A 21,586-nucleotide genomic window follows, 5' to 3' on the forward strand; every position below is an offset into this window, starting at 1 on the left:
GTGGCTTTGCAATCTGATGCCGGTTCTGCCCAGGACCCACCCACCACCTCTCACACCCCACAGACCTAGAAGAGAGTTGAGGCCAGCAGAGCCCAGGGGATGAAGCACAGGCCACCCCCATATGCACACTGGAGCGGGGGCGGGAGATGACGCCCCCAGGGAGAGGATTACAGGTCCACCTGGTGCCGCCAGCAGAGCCTTGGGGGCCACGTGGACGTGGAGTCAGGCTACTGGACCAATTGGATGGAAAAACACCTAGATTTGGCTGGAATATTTGACACAGGTTCTCTCATCTGGGGTTTACATTTGGCCCAAGCCCTGAGAGGGTGTTTAATAGTCTACCAGGTTGACTCACTGAAGCCTGAACATGGGTGGTTTAGAATTAATGAGTAAAACTCCTTGAAATCCCTGGCCTGCTGAGCAGAACAGGGGCCAAAGGCTCAGGGACATAGAACTGTGGAAATGGGTCTGCTGTTTGCAGCTGACTCAGCCAGCCCCTAATTGCAGCCCTCTCCCCAGAAAAGGCCAGATGGCAAAAAAAAAAATTTTTTTTAATGCATCCTTAAGGAGCTCTGGGGGGGTGGTCTGTCCTCTCCAAGCTGGAAGTGAAGTTGGGGCTGAATTCCCCATCTTGGTGGGAATAATGGGGCCCCCAGGAAGAGAGCAGTGCCCAGTCACCAGGGAGGAGGCCCAGGGACAGCAGGGCAACCGTGTTGCTGACTCCTTGCTCGTAGGTTCCCTGGACAGGAAAGAGATGCCTGCCTGCTAAGTCCTGCTCAGCAGATTAAGGCTTGGAAATCCCAGGACTGCAGCACAGTTCCTGGCCCTCACTCAGTCCCCTGCACCCCTCAGGATGGTCCTTTGTTAGGTTTGCCCTCCAATGACCCTGTTTTGAAAGAACCATCTGTTTCTTTCTGGGATTCTGATCTCAGAGGGCTGCGCACTCATGGCCTTTCATCTCAGTGGGGCTGATGGTCATTCCACAAGCAATTATTTAAAAATTCATCAGGAAGTTCTCCTGACCACAAAGACAAGCCAGCTGAAACAGAGACCAAAATTCAAGTAAGGAGTGGAAAAAAATGGGTTTTGAGTTAGACTCTGGCTTGATAAACTAAAAATTATGAACGTGGGTTAGTCTTATCTGGTTTTTACCTAAAGGTAAATTAGGCAAAATTGCATTTTTACTCAAATTCTTGGAATAAGGAATAAGCCAAAGCGATCGGTGGCAGTGGAGTGCTCATAATGGTTCTGGCAAAGTTTCATGAGAGCATCACGTCATCATAGATCCTGTGACTGACCAAGGGTATGTGCACCAAGGTGATCCTTTTAGCAGAAATATTTGGCCTGTGATTGTCCCAAGAGCTCTTCATTCTCCTTTTAATTAACCTGCTGTGTTTTGAAGGTCTTGTTATGTCTCCTTTGTTGATGATCTCCCTGCAAGTTAAGTGGCTTCCGTCATGTCTGACTCTTTGCAACCCCGTGGACTGTAGCCCACCAGGCTCCTCTGTCCATGGAATTCTCCAGGCAAGAATACTGGAGTGGGTTGCCATGCCCTCTTCCAGGCGGTCTTACACCCAATTGTAATTCAGTCCAACTTTGCCAGCACCTCTCCCAGTAGTTTTGTTTGTGATTTGAGCAGTCCTCCAACATTAATCAATTCCATGAAATCTTATGTCTTTTGCAAGACTGGAATTTTTGCTTTGGCATCTGTTGGCAGTAGGCTTGTATTGTATTGCAGAAAATTTGACAGTCAGAAAAACTGACTGCCAGAAGTGTGGGCATGATGGTCAAAGACTGAAAGGTGCCAGCAGTGCCCAGGGCTTGGTGCTGAGTGAGGAAGCCTTCTTTCGGTGGCCAGTGCATTGGCTAACATGGCCAAGGAAGCTAGACTGCTCTTGCTTCACTGTGTAACAGGGGATCCTAGGAACAAGCGCCCCACTCCAAGCCCCACCTCCAGCACACTGCCTGGCAGGCAACTGGCTTTCAGGAAATACTTGTGGGATGAATGAATTGAAAATTATGGGAAAGGCATAAAGAAAAACAAAAGAAGGCTAGGAGACAGGACATCAAGGAGGGGTCTAGAAGAAAGCAGGTCAAAGGAGGCCTTTGTGAAGAGGTGGAAGGTAAAGATGAAATAATAGAAAATATATAAATTGGTCTCTGTTCCAGGCACAGGATTCCTGAAACCCTAGTCATTTTCTAGGTGATAATACAACTAGGAGCATCATTGTTCTAATGTTTGGTCCTTGACCCCAGTTCTTGACACAGAGCTCCTAAATCCCTTGGAATTTCCTGGGTGATGGGAGGGTCTTTCGTTCCAATGAGATGACTCTCGGTGGCTCCTGAAATGGGAGCTGACCTTACCAGAAAGACCAGCCAGGATGAGAAGCTTGGAGTTTTCAGCCCCTGCTCCTTGCTGCTCTCCAGAGATGGGGCGGGGGCTGGAAATGGAGTTAATGATTAACGGAGCTTATGTGAGGAAGCCTTCATAAAATCCCAACAGGATGAGGTTTGAGGCTGTTCCAGTTGGTTCTTCTGGAGGATGATGCACCCCAATTCCATGGGTTCAGAAGCCTCTGAACCTGTTCCTCTGGGTGTTTATCTGCTTCTCTTATCTTGTCCTTTAATAAATTGGTAAATGTGCTTCCCTGAGTCCTGTGAGTGGTTCTTGGAAGTTATTGCAAACAGAAGGGAGTTGGTCATGTATACCTCTGATTTGTAGCAACGTCAGACAGAAGTTGTGGGTCACCTGGGGACCCAGTCCTGGCCTTTGGCATCTGTTGGAGGGTCGGGCATCTCATGGAACTGAGTCCTTAACCTGTGGGATCAGATGCTGTCTCCTGGCAGGAGATGATGACTTTAGCCCAGGGCAGTAGTAGCCACACAGAGTGACTCAGTGCCAAACAGCACTCCTCTGATCTGAAGAGCCAGAGGACCAAGTTCAGGGCCACCACAGCTGCTGGAAGGTGAGCAGAGAATCCAGGAGCAGATAAAGCCAGAAAGGAGGAGCCTCAAATTCTGTGGATACATCTGTCCAAATTAGATCTGTCAGAATTTTGAACTTCTCATCAAGGACAGTCAGGAAAACAAAGAAGCAAGCCACAGACTGAAAGAAAACATGTCTGATGAAGGGTTATATCTAAAGAGATAAGAACTTTTAAAAATCAAAAAAATGAGACAAGCCAATTTAAAAAACTGGGGAAATGTTAAATAAACATTTAACAAAGAGCGATATGTAAATATCCAGTAAACCCATGAATAAATGCCCAGTATCTCAGATGGTAAAGAATCTGCTTATAATGTGGGAGACCTGGGTCTGATCCCTGGGTCAGAAAGATTCCCCTGGAGAAGGGAATGGCTGTCCACTCCAGTATTCTTGCCTGGAGCATTCCATGGACAGAAAAGCCTGGCAGGTCACAGTTCATGGGATCACAAAGAGTCAGACACCATTGAGCAACTAACACACACAGACATTGTTAATATTAACTAAAAGGGGGGAAATTGATGAAATTTACATAAGGAGTGTGGATTGGGGGAATCATATCAAATTATATCCAGGTGAAATTTCCTGATTATGATCTTTATACTGTGGTTATGTAAGAGAATGTCTTTGCTTTTACAGAATACACTGAAATACTTAGGTATATCTTACATTCAAATAGTTCTGAAAAAATAAACACTGTATACATATATTCACACATGTGTATGTACATTTATATACATACTATTCTCTCTCTTTTTCTATCTCTAAAACAAATAGAGCAAGATGTAAGTAATTGCTGAACTTGGGTAAGGAGTATCCAGGAGTTCCTTTTACTATTCTTGCAGTGTTTTTGCAAATTTAAAATTATACCAAAATAAATTATAAAAACATGGAGGAAAGTATACTGAAATTTTCAAGGACTAATGGAGTTGTGTCCAAAGACCAGAAGTTAGTTAGCAAGCAGAACTATCCCTGGCCAAGGTTGCATAAGTTTCATCATGATAAAGAATAAGAATTGTGGCAGATAAATACATCATATCCATGAAAATCCATGAGTCTTTGATGACTGCTCAAAAAGAGAGGTTGAGAACAAACCAGTCTGTTACCATTTAAAGCATTTATTAAACTACCATCTTTTAAACTAATGTCTTTTTATTTTAGTTGGTAATTCAAAGGGAAAAATTGAGTATTTACCCTGTCTTCCCAGGATGACTGTATTGGAAATCAAATAAATGCATATTTCACAGCCTGATAAATGCAGAAGGATCAGTTAAGTTATAAAAACCATTTTTTAAACTAACTGGAGTGGGCTGAATGGTGGCCCCAAAGACAGCAGGTCCTAATCCCTGGAAGGACTGTTCATTGGAAGGACTGATGCTGAAGCTGAAGCTCCAGTACTTTGGCCAACTGATATGAGGAGCCAGTTCATTGAAAAAGACCTTGATGCTGGAAAAGACTGAGGGCAGGAGCAGAAGCGGCCAACAGAGAATGAGGTGGTTAGATAGTACCACAGACACAATGGACATGAATTTGAGCAAACTCCAGAGATAATGAAGGAGCCTGGCATGCCGCAGTCCATGGGGTTACAAAGAGTCAGACACGACTGAACAGCAGCAACATAATCCCTGGAATCTGTGAATGGTATCTTATTCGGAACAAGGATCTATGCAGATGTCATTTAAGATTTTGAGCTGGGGAGATGATCCTAGATCCTGATCCTGGATCTAATTTGAGAGCCCCAAATCTAATCACACATGTCCTTGTAAGACAGACAAAGGAAGGTTTGATGTAGCATTAGCACGGTGATGTGGCCACAAATCAAAGGACACGGGAGGCACCAGGAGCTGAAGCAGCAAGAAAGATACCCACCCCCCACCCCCCCCACCACCACCTCCCAGAGCCTCTGAGGGGGCACAGCCCTGCTGAGACCTCAGTTTTGGATGTCTCGCCTCCAGGGCTGTGGGAGAATACATTTTAGTTGTTTGTGAGTGAGGATGTGCTCAGTCATGTCTGACTTTTTGGGACCTCATGGACTGTAGCTGATAGCTTATGGTGAACAATGTCGGATTTATGATCTCTGAAGATTAGCTTCGGGATCAGGCTTGATCACTCAAGAGCTTTTGTGTAGCAAAGTTTTATTAAAGTGAGAAAGCTTCTGAAATAGACATCAGAAGGGGGACGGAAAGTGCCCCCCTTGCTGCTAGTCTTAGCAAGGGAGCTATATACTTTTCAATTGGTTATTAACAATAAGTCAAAAGAATGTCTCAAGGTTATAAAGATCTTACCAGACCTACTCCCACAATTTACATTTTAAGATAAAGGAATTAAAACTAAAAATAGAAAGATCTTACCAGACCCACTCCCACAATATACATTTTAGGATGACAGGGTTATTCAGAAGGGTCTTAAGAAGGAAAAACATGTCCTCAAGCAAGATACTGTATTGACTAAGACAAACCAATAAAGGAAAAAACCTTTGTCCTTTTCTCCTCCTTGAGAACTTCAGACCCCTATCTCCTCCTCGAGAGCCCCAGACCCGTTTATCCTCTCGAGGGCCCTGGACCCCTTCCTCCTTGAGGGCCCCAGACTTCTTATCAACCTACCTAAGAATTAGCTCTCTCGTAATCCTCCAGGTACCTCTGTCTGTGGGATTCTCCAGGCAAGGATACTGGAGTGGGTTGCCATGTCCTCCTCCAGGGGATCTTCCTGACCCAGGGATCGAACCCGAGTCTCTTGCATTTCCTGCATTGGCAGGCAGATTCTTTTCCACTGCACCACCTGGGAAGCCCTTTTAGTTGTTTAAAGCCACCCAGTTTGTGTAATTTGTACAGCATAATTCTTAAGGGTCCTAGGACTTTCAGAATGGTAAATGAGCAAGGGCGTCCACTTCAAGTAATCAGCTGCATTAGTCTCTAATGAGAGAATCAGCCTGTCCTCTGACTGCAATGCAGTCAGGCATTGACTTCTCACTAGTATGAAAGTCCTAGATGGCGTCTTCTTACAATGTAGGCTGTGCTGTCTACACTGAACAATAGAAGCCACCTTTGTTAATTACTTAGCTAGACCTTCTGAATAAGTTACTTCTGTTTCCACATCAGCATTTACTGCTTCACCTTGTATTTTTATGTTATGGAGGTGGCATCTTCCTTAAACCTCATGAACCAACCCCTGCTAGCTTCAAACTGTTCTTTTGCAGCTTCCTTATCTCCTTTGGCCTTCACAGAATTGGAGAGAGTTAGGGCCTGGCTCTAGAGTAGGCTTTGGCTTATTGCTGACATGGAGACAGTTCTAGTGGTCCTAAATATTCATTGGAAGGACTGATGCTGAAGCTGAAGCTCCAATACATTGGTCACCTGATGTGAAGAACCAATTCATTAGAAAAGACCCTGATGCTGGGAAAGATTGAAGGCAGGAGAAGGGGATGACAGAGGATGAAGATGGCTGGATGGCATCACAGACTTGATGGACATGAGTTTGAGCAAGCTCCGGGAGTTGATGATGGACAGGGAAGCCTGACGTGCTGCAGTCCATGTGGTTACAAAGAGCAGGACATGTCTGAGCAACTGAACTGAATAATAATACAATGCCTGCAAAATGCAATAAAGCAAAACACAATAAAACAAGGTGTGCCTGTTGCTCAAGGAATTCGAATGTGACCTAGGTGTCAGCCCCCGCCCACCAGGATCCCAGAAGAGTGTACATACAAGCAAAGCCACACCTGTGGGCACCCCTGCCCCTCAGCCTTCTGCGGGGACTCCTGGCCAGGAACCCCAAGCCCACACTGAGATGCTGAACAGATGCACAGAACAGATGGGAGCTGATGGTTTCCTTCTGACCTGAGCCTGACATGTTTTTATTACATTGTGTCTTATGAGCATTGCACACAAGAATTCTTTATTTTCTAGGTGTTTTCCTGGCTAGCTTGAGGGAAATTTGAGAGAGAAATCTCCGTATATAGTCACTCTACTAACTCATTTCCATTAGCCATCTTCAGCACAGTCCCAGTAATAGGATATTTTTCTTTATCCTAGGAAAAATCAGCACTAAAAATAAAATCCTGGCAGGACTTCCCTGGCAGTTCATTGGTGAAGACCACCTTCCAGTGCAGGAGGTATGGGTTTGATCCCTGGTCAGAGAGCTATCACATGCCTCACAGTCAAAAAACCAAAAACAGAAAACAGAAACAATATGGTAACAAATTCAATCAAAACTTTAAAAATGGTCCACATTAAAAGAAAATAATCTTTTAAAAAATCATGGCAAAATAACTTGGTAATTTTTAAAGAACTTGAGAACTTGAAGCAGAGGCCATTTCATAAACAAAGGAAAATAAAGAAGTTTATTTGCAATCATAAAACATTTTAACAAACAACTAAGTAAGAAAGATTAGTGATACCTCAGTAATTACTACCCTGGTATCAGAGCACCTTTCTGATCCATCTCCTACCATCGTGGCTTTGCTTCATCTTATTCTAGCAGTTCTGACTGTCTGCCTTCCTCTTCTTCAAAACTAACGTTTCCTGAGAAGAAAAAGGAAACATGAGTGTATTAACCTTATTTCTATTTAAAAACTGTTAATTTGCTTGCAGATCTTTTGTAATAAATATTAAACACATTATCAGGCAAAGTCATGGAATGTTAACTTTTATCTTAGACAGACTTACATAGTTTTTGTTTTTGGTTTATACAGTTTTGTATTGGTACCAGTAATAAAGTAGGCAAAAAATATTTTCAGAGTAAATCCTAAGACAAGAATATGCATGTCAGTGCAAGTAAGGTTCATCGTTATCTTTTGCCCATGTGCACTGATCAGTAATGAAACTGATGGACTATAATTTATAAACAACACTGTTGAAACTCTGATCTCTATAGAGGCTGTAATCCACAATTCCCACCCTCCTTCCTTCTCCACCCCCATAATAGTGTTTATGTGAATTAATGATGAAAAATTAAATGTTGAAGGGGTTTACCTTTTGAAGGTGTCCGCTATATATTTCTAGACAGAGCATTATTATAAAGTGTGATAAAGGTGAAAACCATGTCATAAAATAAAGCCACATCATTATCTACCGGGACGCCCAAGTCATGAATGTTTGGTGAAATGGAGACTAGCAAGGACAGAATCAGAGCGAATACGTGTCATACAGCTGTCCTTGTGCAGGACAGCTAAGAAGGAGTGACATTCCCAGGGTGGGTCCCCTGAGGCATCCCATTCCCCAGGCCTGACCCGAGGACAGCCTCCAGCAAAGGCAGAGAAAACGGGCGCTAGTGCCTCCTCCCCTCCTGCCCATCCTCAGTCACCGAAGCACAGGCTCACCCTGGTCCAAGCCGTCATATTCCTCTCGGTCCTCTCTGCTGGCATCTCCCTCCTCATCTCCAGGCCGCATTGACTCTAACTCCCCCTCTGACACATCGGTCAGAGGCTGGACCTCCTCCACCATCTCGCCCCCACCTGAGGTGGACAAAAGGAATTGGTGTCAGCAGGCGCCTTTCAGCACCCACTCCTGCCTCCTGCTGACAGCAGCACCTGTCTCTCCATCAGGGGGCTACCCCCAACTCAGGGTCACAGCTCCACCCAGGCCTGACCCCTGGTCCCCTGTCCCCATCACACTGATGGGTTTAGGGATGGGTATCCTTTGTCTGATAATCTAATTCCCAAGGGTTTTTTTGTTTGTTTGTTTTAAGTGTACAGTATATAGCCCAAGGATTTTGATGAGCATATGGAGAAGGAAGCTCTCTGTTTTCCAGGGTTCTTGAGCAGATTGGGTGACAATCTGATAAAGTCACTGAGCTTTGGTCTCCAAAGGGAAGGGAGTACCACCAAGTAGAGCCCGTACATGGAAAGTGGAGACCAGAGAGAAGACGCTTGATCCAGCCAGACCTGAGGTCATCCTACCCGACTGCTCCAGTGGTATGAACCAATGAATTAGTATCAGTATTATTCCACTTAGGCCAATTGGAGTTGATCTTCAATCCCTTAGGGCTTCCTTGGTGGCTCAGATGGTAAAGAATTTGCCAGCAATGCAGGAGACCCTGGATCAGGACGATCCCCTGGAGAAAGGCCTGGCAATTCACTTCAGTATTCTTGCCTGGAGAATCCCATGGACAGAGGAGCCTGGTGGGCTATAGTCCACGGGGGTCACAAAGAGCTGGACATGACTGGGTGACTAACACTTTCAATCATGCAACAGAAAGGCTCCTGCCCATTGTAACCTTCGATCCCCCACAGCCCCCTGAAGTTCCCTGTGATGGTCACAGAGAGGTGCTGTCCTTCAGGAAGGACCTGTCACTCCAGTTGCAGTCGGAGTCTTGCCCAGATCATGCCCACAGCCAGTCACAGGTCAAGGAGAAGGACTCAGAGCCTGCTCCCCAGAGAGCCCCATTCCACTCACCCCCCTAGACCTCCATACCCTCAGCTCCTGAGGCCTCCTCCTGGCCTGGTCTGTCTGCAGCGGGCTGCTCCTGGGGGAGGGTCGGGGTCCACAAAGCCAACTCTGTGATTTTGGTGGCTTTCCATTTCGGAATGACAGTTATCAGTGTCTCCTCCTCTTCTTCCTCTTCTCCTCTTTCCTAAGTTAACGAATGTAAATTGACCAACATGCATGGGATGTTTACAGTGCGGGTAGATGGGACAGGTTTTGAAAGGTGCTTTAACATTTCTATAACAGGATTCAGTGATCAGAGTAATTGCCAGTGTCAATGGTGTAATCCGAGAGCTGAAAACGGAGCTTAAAACAAGAGTGAGAAATGAAAGTGGGATCAATACAGCTCCTGCACTCATTTTGGTGACAGTGCAAGAGGTTTTCAGACTAATGTTTCCAGTTAAGAAATGGCCAGAGCTAATGACTCCTTGCAACCATTCAGCTACATTTCAGCTCTAAGATTCTTCAATCGTAACAAAACAGACACTGAAACCAAACAGGGCCCTGTGGGGCTTCTGGGCATGGAAGCCTTTCTGTGTCCCCCATTTCTTGTTTGTAGGAAACAGGCTCCAGCCTTTAGGACCTTCCCTGAGTTCCCAAGGGCAGGTTCAGGCACTTGCTAACCAAGGAAAGGAAGGGATGCAGAAACGAGGGAGGGGCAGCCAAGAAACAACAGAGCAGTCTTGCGGCAGGGTCCTGATTCTGCTTCAAGAGGCACACAGAACTATATCTTTGAGCTCTTCTGCAGAATTGAAACCCCAACAAGTGGAAGATGTTAACTACGTGATGAAACGTTCTTCATTCCAGAGAAAAGGTCATAGTTTGGTAACCTGGAGAACCACAGAACTCATCAGGAGAATGCCTGAGGCCAGGTTAAAGGACTGCAGGACCTGCAGGCACCCCATCCTTGTCAAAACCCTGCCCTTGAACCATTGCTATAAGACTCCTCACCAAATCCGCCCGCCCCTCCCACCTTGGGACACACTATGGAAGCCATTAGCATCGCTATGTCCTCCTCTGCCTGGCAAACCAGTAAAGTTATTCTTTTCACCAAAAACTCTGTCTCTGAGATTCAATTCTGCATGAGTGGACAGAGGTCAAGATTCAGCATCAACATTGCTGCAAGCAAAAACCTAAAAACACCCAAAGACATAACATAAGGACGGGTGAGGGCATGAACTCTTAAGTTCTAGTCTTAAGGATTATGGACAGAAAAATAAAACGCAGTGACAGTAAACAAAGTCCATCAGTTCTAAATGTGGAAAAGTTTATTTGTTGTAGTTCAGTTGCCAAGTCCGGAGAAGGCAATGGCACCCCACTCCAGTACTCTTGCCGGGAAAATCCCATGAACAGAGGAGCCTTGTAGGCTACAGTCCATGGGGTCACTAAGAGTCGGACACAACCGAGAGACTTCACTTTCACTTTTCACTTTCATGCATTGAAGAAAGAAAGAAAAGAAAGTAAGTGAAGTTGCTTAGTCGTGTCCAACTCTTTGTGACCTCATGGACTGTAGCCTACCAGGTTCCTCCGTCCATGGGATTTTCCAGGCAAGAGTTCTGGAGTGGGTTGCCATTTCCTTCTCCAGGAGATCTTCCCAACATAGGGTTTGAACCCAGGTCTTCCACATTGTAGGCAGACGCTTTACCATCTGAGCCACCAGGGAAGTCATGCATTGGAGAAGGAAATGGCAACGCACTCCAGTGTTCTTGCCTGGAGAATCCCAGGGATGGGGGAGCCTGGTGGACTGCCATTTATGGGGTCACACAGAGTCAGACACGACTGAAGTGACTTAACAGCAGCAACAGCAGCAGCAGTTGCCAAGTCATGTCCAACTCTTCGCAACCCTATGGATTGCACCATGCCAGGCCTCCCCGTCCCTCACCATCATAATGTATAACTCCAACAGTGGTTAACAGCCACATATGTCGATGTTGCCAAGCATATTGGTCTACTTCTCAGATTTGTACCCATCAGAAAATTCCAAAAATTTGAACATCAATCCTATAAATATGGAAAACTTCACTGTCACAAACATGATGATATCTAACACACAGAGTGACAGATCCCTGCCTAATACTTCCCCTGAGTCACTCAGAAATAAACTGCTCTCCTTGGTTTAAAAACTTCTGAAATTTGTTCCCCAGGAAGGGTGACACCAGTGCTCCAGGACAGGGGCGCCCAGACTTCAGTTGTACCACAATCCCCTGGAGAGGTTGTTAATGTACAGATCGCTGGCCCAGCTCCAGGGTTTCTGATTCAGGAGGTCTGGGGTGAGGTCCGGTAACCTGCATGTGGAACAGATTGCCAGGTGTTGCCAAAGCTGCAGGCCCGGGGACTGCACTGCAGAACTACTGTCTAGGGGGTGTCTGCCGTCTCATCACTCGTAGGAGCTCACGTGCTCTCCCCCCATGGTTCAGGCCCTCCTTCTTCCAGCTGCTGGAGGGTGGGTGGCCAGTCACTCATAGCAAAGTCCCTCCCATGAACTGCCCTTGGCCAAAGGAAGACACACAGCCTAGGTTTCATGCTCCCCACACTCCCCCCTCCACGTCCATGGGCAGCCCACAGCCAGTGACTGGTCCACATGGGAGTCTAAGGTACCTGGCCTTTGTTCAGAACATTTTTTTTTTAATTATTTTATTTATTTTTGGCTGTGCTGGGTCTTCTTTGCTGCTCTGACTTTCTCTAGTTGCAGTGAGCAGGGGCTACTCTTCTGCTTGGGGTGCTCAGGCTTCTCGCTGTCGACACTTCTCTTGTTGCGGAGCACCAGCTCTAGGGCATGCAGGTTTCCATAGTTGTGGCTTCTGGGCTTGAGAGCAAAGGCGCAATAGTTGGGGCGCATGGGCTTAGATGCTCTGGGGCTTGTGGAATCTTCCCATATTGGGGATCGAACCCTTGTCTCCTGTACTGGCAGGCAGATTCCTTACCACTGGGCCACCAGGGAAGCCCTGTTCAGGACATTTTAAAGGGTTATCCCATTTCAGAGATCCCATAGGGTCCCATCACAACCCAAGTTTCCCTTCTGCCGACTCCATTTCCTATACTGCCTCAGGGCAATTGATCCCAACACAGATCTACAGGGTCAGCATCATCAAACAGTTTATTTGCCTATGAATGTAGGAAAAGATACAGACTCTGCAACTTACCACGTCAGTCAAGCGATACTCCCCGTGCTGTTCACATCCAATATCAAACACGTATTTTCCAGGGCCAACAGGCTATGAGCAAAGAGAAACCAACTTCATTCTTGAGTGTCAACACCCGGTAGAAAGTACAAAATGTGTAAATGTGTACACAAAGTACATAAAGTATAAATGTGACCTTCCTAAACTCTACCCAAAATCATGGAACTGGGGGAAATCCAACACAAATTACAGATGCTTTTGTAAAGTAACGGCTAATAGAATGCAAAGTGTAGGTCCCCTTAACATTTGTTAAAAAAAAACAAAACTACATTTTATTTCTTTATAAAAGTACTTACAACAGAAATTTTACTTAGTCAACACCTACAGTCAAATTAGCTAGAAGAGGACTACTAATAAATAATTTTAAAATATTTATGGAACTATAGTTGATTTAAAAAGCAGAGACATTACTCTGCCAACAAAGGTCCATCTAGTCAAAACTACGGTTTTCCCAGTAGTCATGTATGGATGTGAGAGTTAGACAATAAAGAAAGCTGAGCCCCAAAGAATTGATGCTTTTGAACTGCAGTGTTGGAGAAGACTCTTGAGACTCCCTTGGACAGCAAGGAGATTAGACCAGTCAATCCTAAAGGAAATCCATCCTGAATATTCATTGGAAGGACTGACGCTGAAGCTGAAGCTCCAATACTTTGGCTACCTGGTGAGAACTGACTCTGGAAAAGACCCTGATGCTGCGGAAGATTGAAGGCAGGAGGAGGAGGGGACAAGAGAGGATGAGATGGTTGGATGGCATCACCAACTCAATGGACATGAGTTAGAGCAAGCTCCAGGAGTTGGTGATGGACAGGGAAGCCTGGCATGCTGCAGTCCATGGGGTCACAGAGTCAGACATGACTGAAAGACTGAACTGAACTGAAAGTATGAACATATTTAGAGATATTCTTCCATAACATCAGTAGTCAACGTGGTATGCTATTTCATCAAGGAATCATCATCTATTTACTCACTATTGTTAATATTTGTTATGCTGATACTTTGACAAAAAACACTATGTAAACATATTCTGAGCTAAATCTTTATGTATAGTCTTAATAATTTCCTCAAAGTAAGTTTATAGAAATTGAATTTCTGGACAGAAGAATGTATAGGTAGATAGATAGACAATCTGATAGATAGATTTTATTAGAATGAGCCTCTAGTAATTTTCACTCCCACAACAGCATTTAAGATCCCTTTGTCCTCAAACCCTTATTTTTTTCTGGGCATTAACATTTGTTCTATTTTTACATTCTTATATGTAAAAAAATAAGACCTCAGCATTTTAAGTCACAGCTTTTAAATTATTGGCAAGGTTTAATTTTTTTTAAACATTTTTGAAATTTAAATCATGCTGATTTACATAAGTGCTTTACATACTACATGTTACAAATATCCCAACCCCATTTGTCATATAGGTTTTAAATTTTCTTTATGGTGTTTTCTAATCTACATGAGATTACGCTCGTCAAGTGGAATCTCTTGGTTTTTCCTTTATATTTCTGTTTAGAAAGTCCATCTTTCTCAAAAAAAAATGCATATTTTTCTATCTGTGACTTTCTGTTTATATTTAAATCTTTTTTCTTCTAGCAAGTATGGTTGGCCAAAGCACGTGCTTGGATTTTCCATGACATCGGATGGAAAACCCCAAATGAACTTTTTGGCCAACCCAGTATCTTCACCTAAATGCTGAAAGACAAATTCTGGTTTTATTTTTTCTCCAATGTCATCAAGCTGTCCCAGCACCATTTCTTGATTTCTCCCCACCATTTCTTTTAACTGGAAATGACATCCTTTCAAGTGCCAAATTATTATATATACTTGAATCTGTCTACTCTTTAACCTATGTCAGTAACTATGTATATCGCTAACCTAGGAGCACACTGTTTTCATTATTGACGTTTTATAGTATATTTCACAACTTGCCAGCAAGCATGTGAACAGGTAAATCTCTGAAGGAAGAAAGTCAAACTAATAGGAGAAGTATTTGAAGATGCTGGGTCTCAACAGTAATCAGTGAACTGCACATTAAAACTATGAGATAACATTTTTTTTTACCAAACTAGGTTTGAAAAAAAAATTAAAGACTAATAAAATCCAACATTGGTGAGAAAATGTGATGAAGAGACTCCCATATTCTGTTGATCAGAGTATAAACTGACTCAGCTTTTCAGGACAATCGGCAGTATCTGGCATCATTTAAAACATCAACAGTTTGAAAAAAATATCAAATCTAGGAACACGGTCTCCAACAGTAGGCTGCTAGCATTTGAATCCTAGTGCCATCACTTAACAGAACAATTTGGGTGCCTCAGTTTAACTTGTCTTTGTTTTTGGTGTCTTCATACATAAATGGGTACACTTTTATTTTCAATTATATGAGTTAATACATGTAAAATACTTAGAACAGTGCCTGGCACATAGTAATTACTCAAAAAATGATGCAATATTATTAAAGTAGAATTAAACTAAGTTATATGCAACATTTACTGCATCTAATCATCAATAAATCACCAGCATCTGTAAGAAAAAAAAAAAATCAATACTTGTAGGTTCCCCAATTCCAGTAGCTAACCAACATAAAAACTTCCAAATGTGCACAAAGATAGAAGATGTTTCTCTGGGTATATTTTTGTGTCCTGATAACAGAATGGTCCTATTTGTGTAGTTAAAATTCCCACTCTACTTCTGTATGAGCTGTGTGTGTAAGTCTGTACCTCCAGGCTGCTTGAGGTGGGTGGGGAGGAGTCCAGAGGCAGAGTGTTTTACAAGTGGAACATCCTGGTGTGTTACCTGTGCAACTTTAAACCTTTTACTAACTGGCAGAACAAAGTCTCACTTTCATTCTCATTCCTCAGGTTGGTTTAGGTTCATATTCATTGATTCCTCCCAACCAACCTGTGTTAAATTCTCTTTCCTCCACCCACCTCCCTGCGACAAAAAAAAAAAAAAAAAAAATCCCAGGAGAATTTTGCAAGAATGACATATTCAGTGGAGAAGGAAATGGCAACCCACTCTAGTACTGCTGCTTGGGACATCCCACAGACAGCAGAGCCTGGCAGGCTATAGTCCATGGGATCACAAAGAGTCAGACATGACTGAACGACTAAAACAACAAACACATTTAATGTATAGATTTGAGGAAAAGCTGCCTGCACTACAGAGACTACAAGTAGAATCTGTAATAACAGTGTGAATTATACGGGAATGAAAACTGGAATATGGGGCAACTTTATTAAATCAGTTGGATGTTCCCTAGGTCAACATCTAACACCTTTCATTTGCTCCAAAAACTCTCTTTTTGTGGAAAGGGTCTGTTCAACCCCTGATCAAAGCTACAACAAATGCAGGGTGGTAGGTAGGTTCCAAATGATTCAGGGTTTCTCTGCATCCCACCAGGGCTTGGGAAATAGGACAAGCAAGGCCACAGAATCCTCCAAACAGAGATGATCCATCGTGGGTACTGTGAACTGGAAACCTCTAGGCCCAAGGCCAGGAGCAGCCCTCCAACCCCACCGCAGCCTGGAGTGGGTGGGCTGGCGCAGAGCTCAAGGGAAGAATTCATGGGGTCTTCCTTCCCAGGCTCAGGCTTCGGGCCTCTCAGGAGAAAGAAAGTCAAAACATCACATGCCCAACTGCTCAGTCATTCAAACTAGTAAGTATTTCATATTCAATTTACTTATGAGACCAAGGTCAAGATGCCCCAATGCTATAAGGATTCCCACTGCTGGGAGGCTGGTATGAATGTTACTGAGATGCAGAGACCGGCCAAGCCTCTCCCGCGCCCGCCCTGTCCTCTGTGGGTAGCACAGAGGCTCAGCTCTGTCTCCCTGTCTTGAGCGGGTGGAGGGTTTGCCTGGGTTTGTCCTCTTTTCTGCTCACACATAGTCACAAGCAGGGCGGGGGGTGGGGCACGGAGGGTGTTGCTTATTTCACTGGCAAATGTCACTGCCCATTGACTTACGTTTTTGTTCAAGAACTTGCCCTGGTACCTGTGGTTCAGATGGATGAGCTCAGCTGCGCCCTCCTGTTGGCCGTTCACCCAGGCACCCACGTACTTGCTGCCCGTCTCTGCATAGAAGTAGGTGCCCTGCCCGTGCCTGGTGAAGACAAGGAGCACAACACCCTTGGTTCTGCTGCAGTGAAAACCCTTCCAGGTTTATGAGACAGAAATTTAAATTCAGGGGGGCCTAGGCTGGTGTGGCTCACAAGCGAAATGGCTTCTATATCTGGGTTCATTCAAAACACATCCTGCTCACAGTCCAGGCATGGCTGGGCACCCCTGCTGGGCAGCGGCGACCTCCTGCCCATCAGCTGGTCGGCTCAGGCAAGGGGCAGGGCTCCCGGGAGCTGTGGTTCAACCCCAGCAGGTTGTCCTGTGTCCTCCATGGCCTGGGGCCATTGGGCCTTTTTCCCGGGGAACGCACCTGGCCAACAGGGCATTGGCCACAGGCTCTCCCTAAAGCTATGAACTGCAGCGCCACGCTGCCCAGTGGGCTGCAGTCGTGACTCTCTTGCTTAATCATGGTCGTGTGCTCACGACGTGAACTGAGCTGTGGGTCCGAGGAGGGAATCGAACCTTTGGTGGGCAAACCATTCTCCGGTGTAGGTGTCGTTGTTGACGTAGTAGTACACGCCGTGGCCATGCCGCAGGTCGTCTGCCCACTCCCCTGGAGGGACCACACATACGTGTGTGTGTGTACATATGTGTCTCCACATAGGCACACATTTTATCATGCATAACATATATCTTGTCATACGTAATAACATATATAAATAGAACTGTTGTTCAAATTAGATTAACATCTACACTGAAATCAAAATGACCACAATGAGATTAGGCTCATGAGGATTTGAAAGAATTAAATTAAATTCCTAAATTAAATTGCTTCGAGTTGATTTAAAAAGCAGATGGAGCTATGTCTGGAGCCAGTTTTATAAGATTCATGAAATAAAACAAGAGAGAAATCCCGTCTCTAGTAGGAAGAGCAGCGACACTCTCCACTTTGGTCTTAGGTTCCAGCAGAAGTCCCGAGGCAGCCTCGGCTCTGGTTTTATGTGGCCACCAGACAGCCTGCTCCAGCCTGCCCCCTGGGAAGGTGGCATCCAAGCTAAGACACACTGCTGTCACACAAGTGACATTGTCCCTCTCCTGCATTTACTGAACAAGTACCATCGATTAGCCCTGAGCATCTCACCTGTGTGATCCATCTGGTCCTCACACTGAAGAGGAGGAGGCAGAAGCAAGGAGGAATGAGGTGCCCTGAACAAGGTCACACCTATTGTCACCCCAGCTCCAGGGTTGGGCTCACAGAGCTTTTTGGAAATCTGATGAAAACTAGACAATTTCGGCCCAGAAAGGTAGCCCAGAGCCTAACCTTTGCACATGGTTTGAGAAGCTCACCACCCACCCCTGCCTGTCAGACCTGCCTTCATCTGTTGTTGGGATTAGACCAGCACTGTCATCACACAGGAGAAGGCAACGGCACCCCACTCCAGTACTCTTGCCTGGAAAACCCCAGGGACACAGGAGCCTGGTAGGCTGCAGTCCATGGGGTTGCTAAGAGTCGGACACAACTGAGCGACTTCACTTTCACTTTTCACTTTCATGCATTGGAGAAGGAAATGGCAACCCACTCCAGTGTTCTTGCCTGGAGAATCCCAGGGACGGGGGCTGCCATCTATGGTGTCGCACAGAGTCAGACACAACTGAAGCGACTTAACAGCAGCAGCAGTAGCAGTCATCACACAGGTGACAGTGGTCGGGGAGCAACAGTGAGGTTCATGTTAGGGGGCAAGAGTCTTCCTGAGACATGACTCTGTCATGTAACACACTATGGCAGAGGTAAGAACGCCTCCCAGAGCAGAAGCCCTCAGGGAAAGAATCATCATCTAACCAGACACTGTGTTCATCAGAAGAGGGGCTGGTCAGAAATGGAAAACAGCAAGAACAACTCCAAGGAGAAGAATACCACCAAGCACCACATGGCCTGGGTCCACCCTGCTACCCTGGGTCTACCCTCACCCCGCAGCTTCCCTACACCCTGCCCCACAGCAAGAAGGTTTGCTTCGTGGTGACACTTCACCTTCATATCTCGATCCATCTGGGTAGATGAACGTGCCTTGGCCATGCTTTTTGTTTCTAACATATTCTCCGATGTACCGAGCACCATTTTTAAATTTGTAGATCCCCTGAAACACAGTGATGATATAATTTATATCACTCCTGAATTTAATGATTGCTAAGAGAGCATTAAATCAGGAAAACCACCCACTCAAGTCACCAATTCTGACCTGGCCATGTCTTTTACCATGCTCATAGTCCCCTTCATATATGTCCCCATTGGGCAGTCTCGCTTTCCCGTGTCCGTGCCGTTCACCTGCCTCATTCCGTTCCCCTTCATACTCCTGGTCAGAAGATAATCAGAGCTACTCTTTATTAAGCATTAGCCATGTGCTAAGCATTTCATAATTCAACAGTATTCCACTGAATTCTCCCAACCCTTAACCTTGTCTTACAGGTGAGGTAGGCTCCAGGCCTGGGTGACATGGAGCATCAGTCCAAGTTCACACAGATGGTACCTGTCCATGGTGGACTTTCACTCTCTCCCTCCACTTTATTATGACAATCCTTTACACTGTAAACAAAACCAACCACTTGGGAGAAAATGCAAGATGGTCCAAGTTGTGTTCTTTACAATGACATGTCTGAAATATTAATAGCATTTGCAGGTGGAGCAGGTCCTGAACACATCTTCGTCCAATAATCCATAATTTAAAATACAAATCATCTCTGGGTGTCTGTGGCCTGAAGACAGCTTTGAGCCTGAGGAAAGCTCTGAAGTCAGGAGAGGAACAGGAGGAGCTGAGGAATGAACCAGGCTCAATGGTCAACTTGAGTTTTCAAACTCAATTCAGTTTAACTTATTTTTAAACTCAAGAGACTTAAGGTTCAAACACTCATAGCCCAGTAGGGAAATAATGTCATATCCATATTTTTAATGGGCTTCCCTGGTGACTCAGATGGTAAAGAATCTGCCTGCAATGCAGGAGACCTGGGTTTGATCCCTGGGTTGGGAAGATGCCCTGGAGAAGAAAACAGCAACCCACTCCAGTATTCTTGCCGGGAGAATTCCATGGACAAAGAAACCTGGAGAGCTATAGTCCATGGGGTTGCAAAGAATTGGACACGACTGAGCAACTAATACACACATACACACACACATTTTTAAAGTAAATCAATAAAAAACAATACTAGCTTCTCATTTCCCTTTTGTCTCTATCCTTCATAAAAGACATGTTTCTCAAGCACCTAATTACATGGGTGTAGCATGTAAATAATAAACAATGAAATGGCAAGGGCACAGAGCATGATGTGACCTGGAGTTGGATCTGGATAGACATTAGCACAAATTCAGACACATTAAATCAAGGGCTTGGAGGAAAAAACGCTTTTGCAGTTTTTGTGCTTTTCTAGCACTGTTTGGTTCAGAAATTCATGCTCAGAATATAAGGCAAAGTTTTATAACCTTACAAATGTTTCAGGGTTAGTCTAAATCAAAATGTATAAATGACTCCTCTTCCTGCCCCAGAAACTCCCAAATATATCCAAAACAAGTCGCAAGGTTGGCACCTTTCTCAGCCCCTTGGACAAAAAGGAGATCAAACCAGTCAATCTTAAGGAAAATCAATCGTGAATATTCATTGGAAGGACTGATGCTGAAATTGAAATTCCAGGATTTTGGTCATCTGTTGTGAACAGCATTGAAAAAGTCCCTGATGCTGGGATAGATTGAGGGCAGAGGAGAAGAGGGCATCATAGAAGGGTCGGAAGAGTCCAACTTGGGATGACCATCCATTCAAGGAAACTGCCTCCATGGAGGATAACAGCAGGACGTTTCCAAAGCCTTCTATTTGGAAATCTTTGCCTTTAACGGGAGGAGGAATGGGGGAGGGGGGAGCGAGAAGGGATGTGGCAAGCGGACGTCATAACGTTTCACCTTTCAGAGCCAACTTGCAGGACGCAGCGCCCGCTGTGGCCAGCATGGTCCTTGTCCTTGGCTGGGCCTCCGGGAGGGACTGTGGTGGGCCTCCAGGCCGCCCCACTCTCTGAACCCGGTTTCCAAGCGTCCACGCAACCCTGAGAGCTCCTCCCTTACCCGAAACTCTCACCCCAAGATCATTCTCTCCCTCCTCTTCCAACTCCTCCGAGCCCAGGTCCGACATGGCTTCGCCCCAGTCTGGATGCCCGCCGCCGCCTGCGCCTTTCTAGTCGGTAGGTACCAGCTGCCTGCACCACGCGTCCGCCGTCGCCATGGAGACGCGGCCAGGCTCTCTCCCTCCCAGCCCATGCGGAGAACCTGGGAGGCAGGGGAGGAGTAACCTCTAACCTTCGGGTGCTGTCATAGCAACGGGACGCAACCGCCTGTCGCCTTCCGGGAAGAGAGAGGGGCGGGGCCTGGGGCGGGACGGCTTGGGAAGGAGCCAATGGCTGCCTTCAGGTGCTATCATAACAACGTAATGAGAGCCTCGGCCAATCGTCACCCAGGTAGGAGGGAGGGGCGGGGCCTGAGGCGTATTGGGTACCCACCTGCTCTCTTACCTAGACACCACGTGGCTGCCCACCTTTAACCAGCGGCTGGGTGATGCTGAAACGAGAAGGGGTGGAGGAAGCTCATAGGGCCAGCTCTGGAAAGGGCCTCGCCCCTCGTAGAGGTGGACACTGACCCTTCTCAGCCCTGGTCCTTGGTTCCTTGGGTCTCTCCATAGGCCCTGCCTGCCCCTCATCACCTTTCTGGGCTCTTCCGACCCTTCCATGTTGGCGGTCCACAGAGATGCGTTCTTCGATATCTTTTCTTGTGTTTGTAAGCATATTCTGACTCAAGGAGTCAGCTGCGACTCATTAGCAGATGCAAGTCTACCCTCTACCCTGATGCTCGTCAGGGTTTGACACCCCTCCTTCATCCCAGATGTGAGACCAGTCTCCTGGGAGTCCCCAGTGG

At 45.7% G+C, this 21,586-nt stretch overlaps 2 protein-coding genes across 2 annotated transcripts in view; one reads left to right on the forward strand and one right to left on the reverse strand.

The window, feature by feature from the left end:
* Window positions 1-7,380: 7,380 nt before the first annotated feature.
* Window positions 7,381-20,890, reverse strand: RSPH1 (radial spoke head component 1). Its single transcript, XM_065942972.1, has 9 exons — window positions 20,757-20,890; window positions 18,879-18,992; window positions 18,671-18,776; window positions 17,164-17,254; window positions 16,549-16,684; window positions 12,549-12,620; window positions 9,394-9,553; window positions 8,301-8,435; window positions 7,381-7,503 (listed from the first exon to the last, which is right to left on the reverse strand). The coding sequence occupies exons 1-9, from the start codon at window positions 20,808-20,810 to the stop codon at window positions 7,451-7,453; spliced, it is 921 nt and encodes a 306-aa protein (XP_065799044.1). The 5' UTR covers window positions 20,811-20,890; the 3' UTR covers window positions 7,381-7,450.
* The window catches only part of SLC37A1 (solute carrier family 37 member 1), a 96,429-nt gene continuing 95,561 nt past the window's right edge, over window positions 20,719-21,586 (forward strand). Inside the window, exon 1 of the mRNA XM_065942969.1 lies at window positions 20,719-20,859. The gene's annotated coding sequence lies outside the window, so the exon portion shown is untranslated. The remainder of the gene's footprint in view (window positions 20,860-21,586) is intronic.

Source organism: Muntiacus reevesi, chromosome 8 (assembly GCF_963930625.1).
Source record: "Muntiacus reevesi chromosome 8, mMunRee1.1, whole genome shotgun sequence".
Taxonomy (NCBI): Eukaryota; Metazoa; Chordata; class Mammalia; order Artiodactyla; family Cervidae; genus Muntiacus; species Muntiacus reevesi.

Bases quoted from the DNA above. Each gene is read 5' to 3' on its own strand.
- RSPH1 (XM_065942972.1), bottom strand. From the start codon at position 20,810: ATGTCGGACCTGGGCTCGGAGGAGTTGGAAGAGGAGGGAGAGAATGAT. The intron at 9,554-12,548 runs GTAAGTTGCAGA...TCGTTAACTTAG, and splicing joins AGTATCGCTTGACTGACGTG to GAAAGAGGAGAAGAGGAAGA. The intron at 7,504-8,300 runs GTGAGCCTGTGC...TTTTCTTCTCAG, and splicing joins ATATGACGGCTTGGACCAGG to GAAACGTTAGTTTTGAAGAA.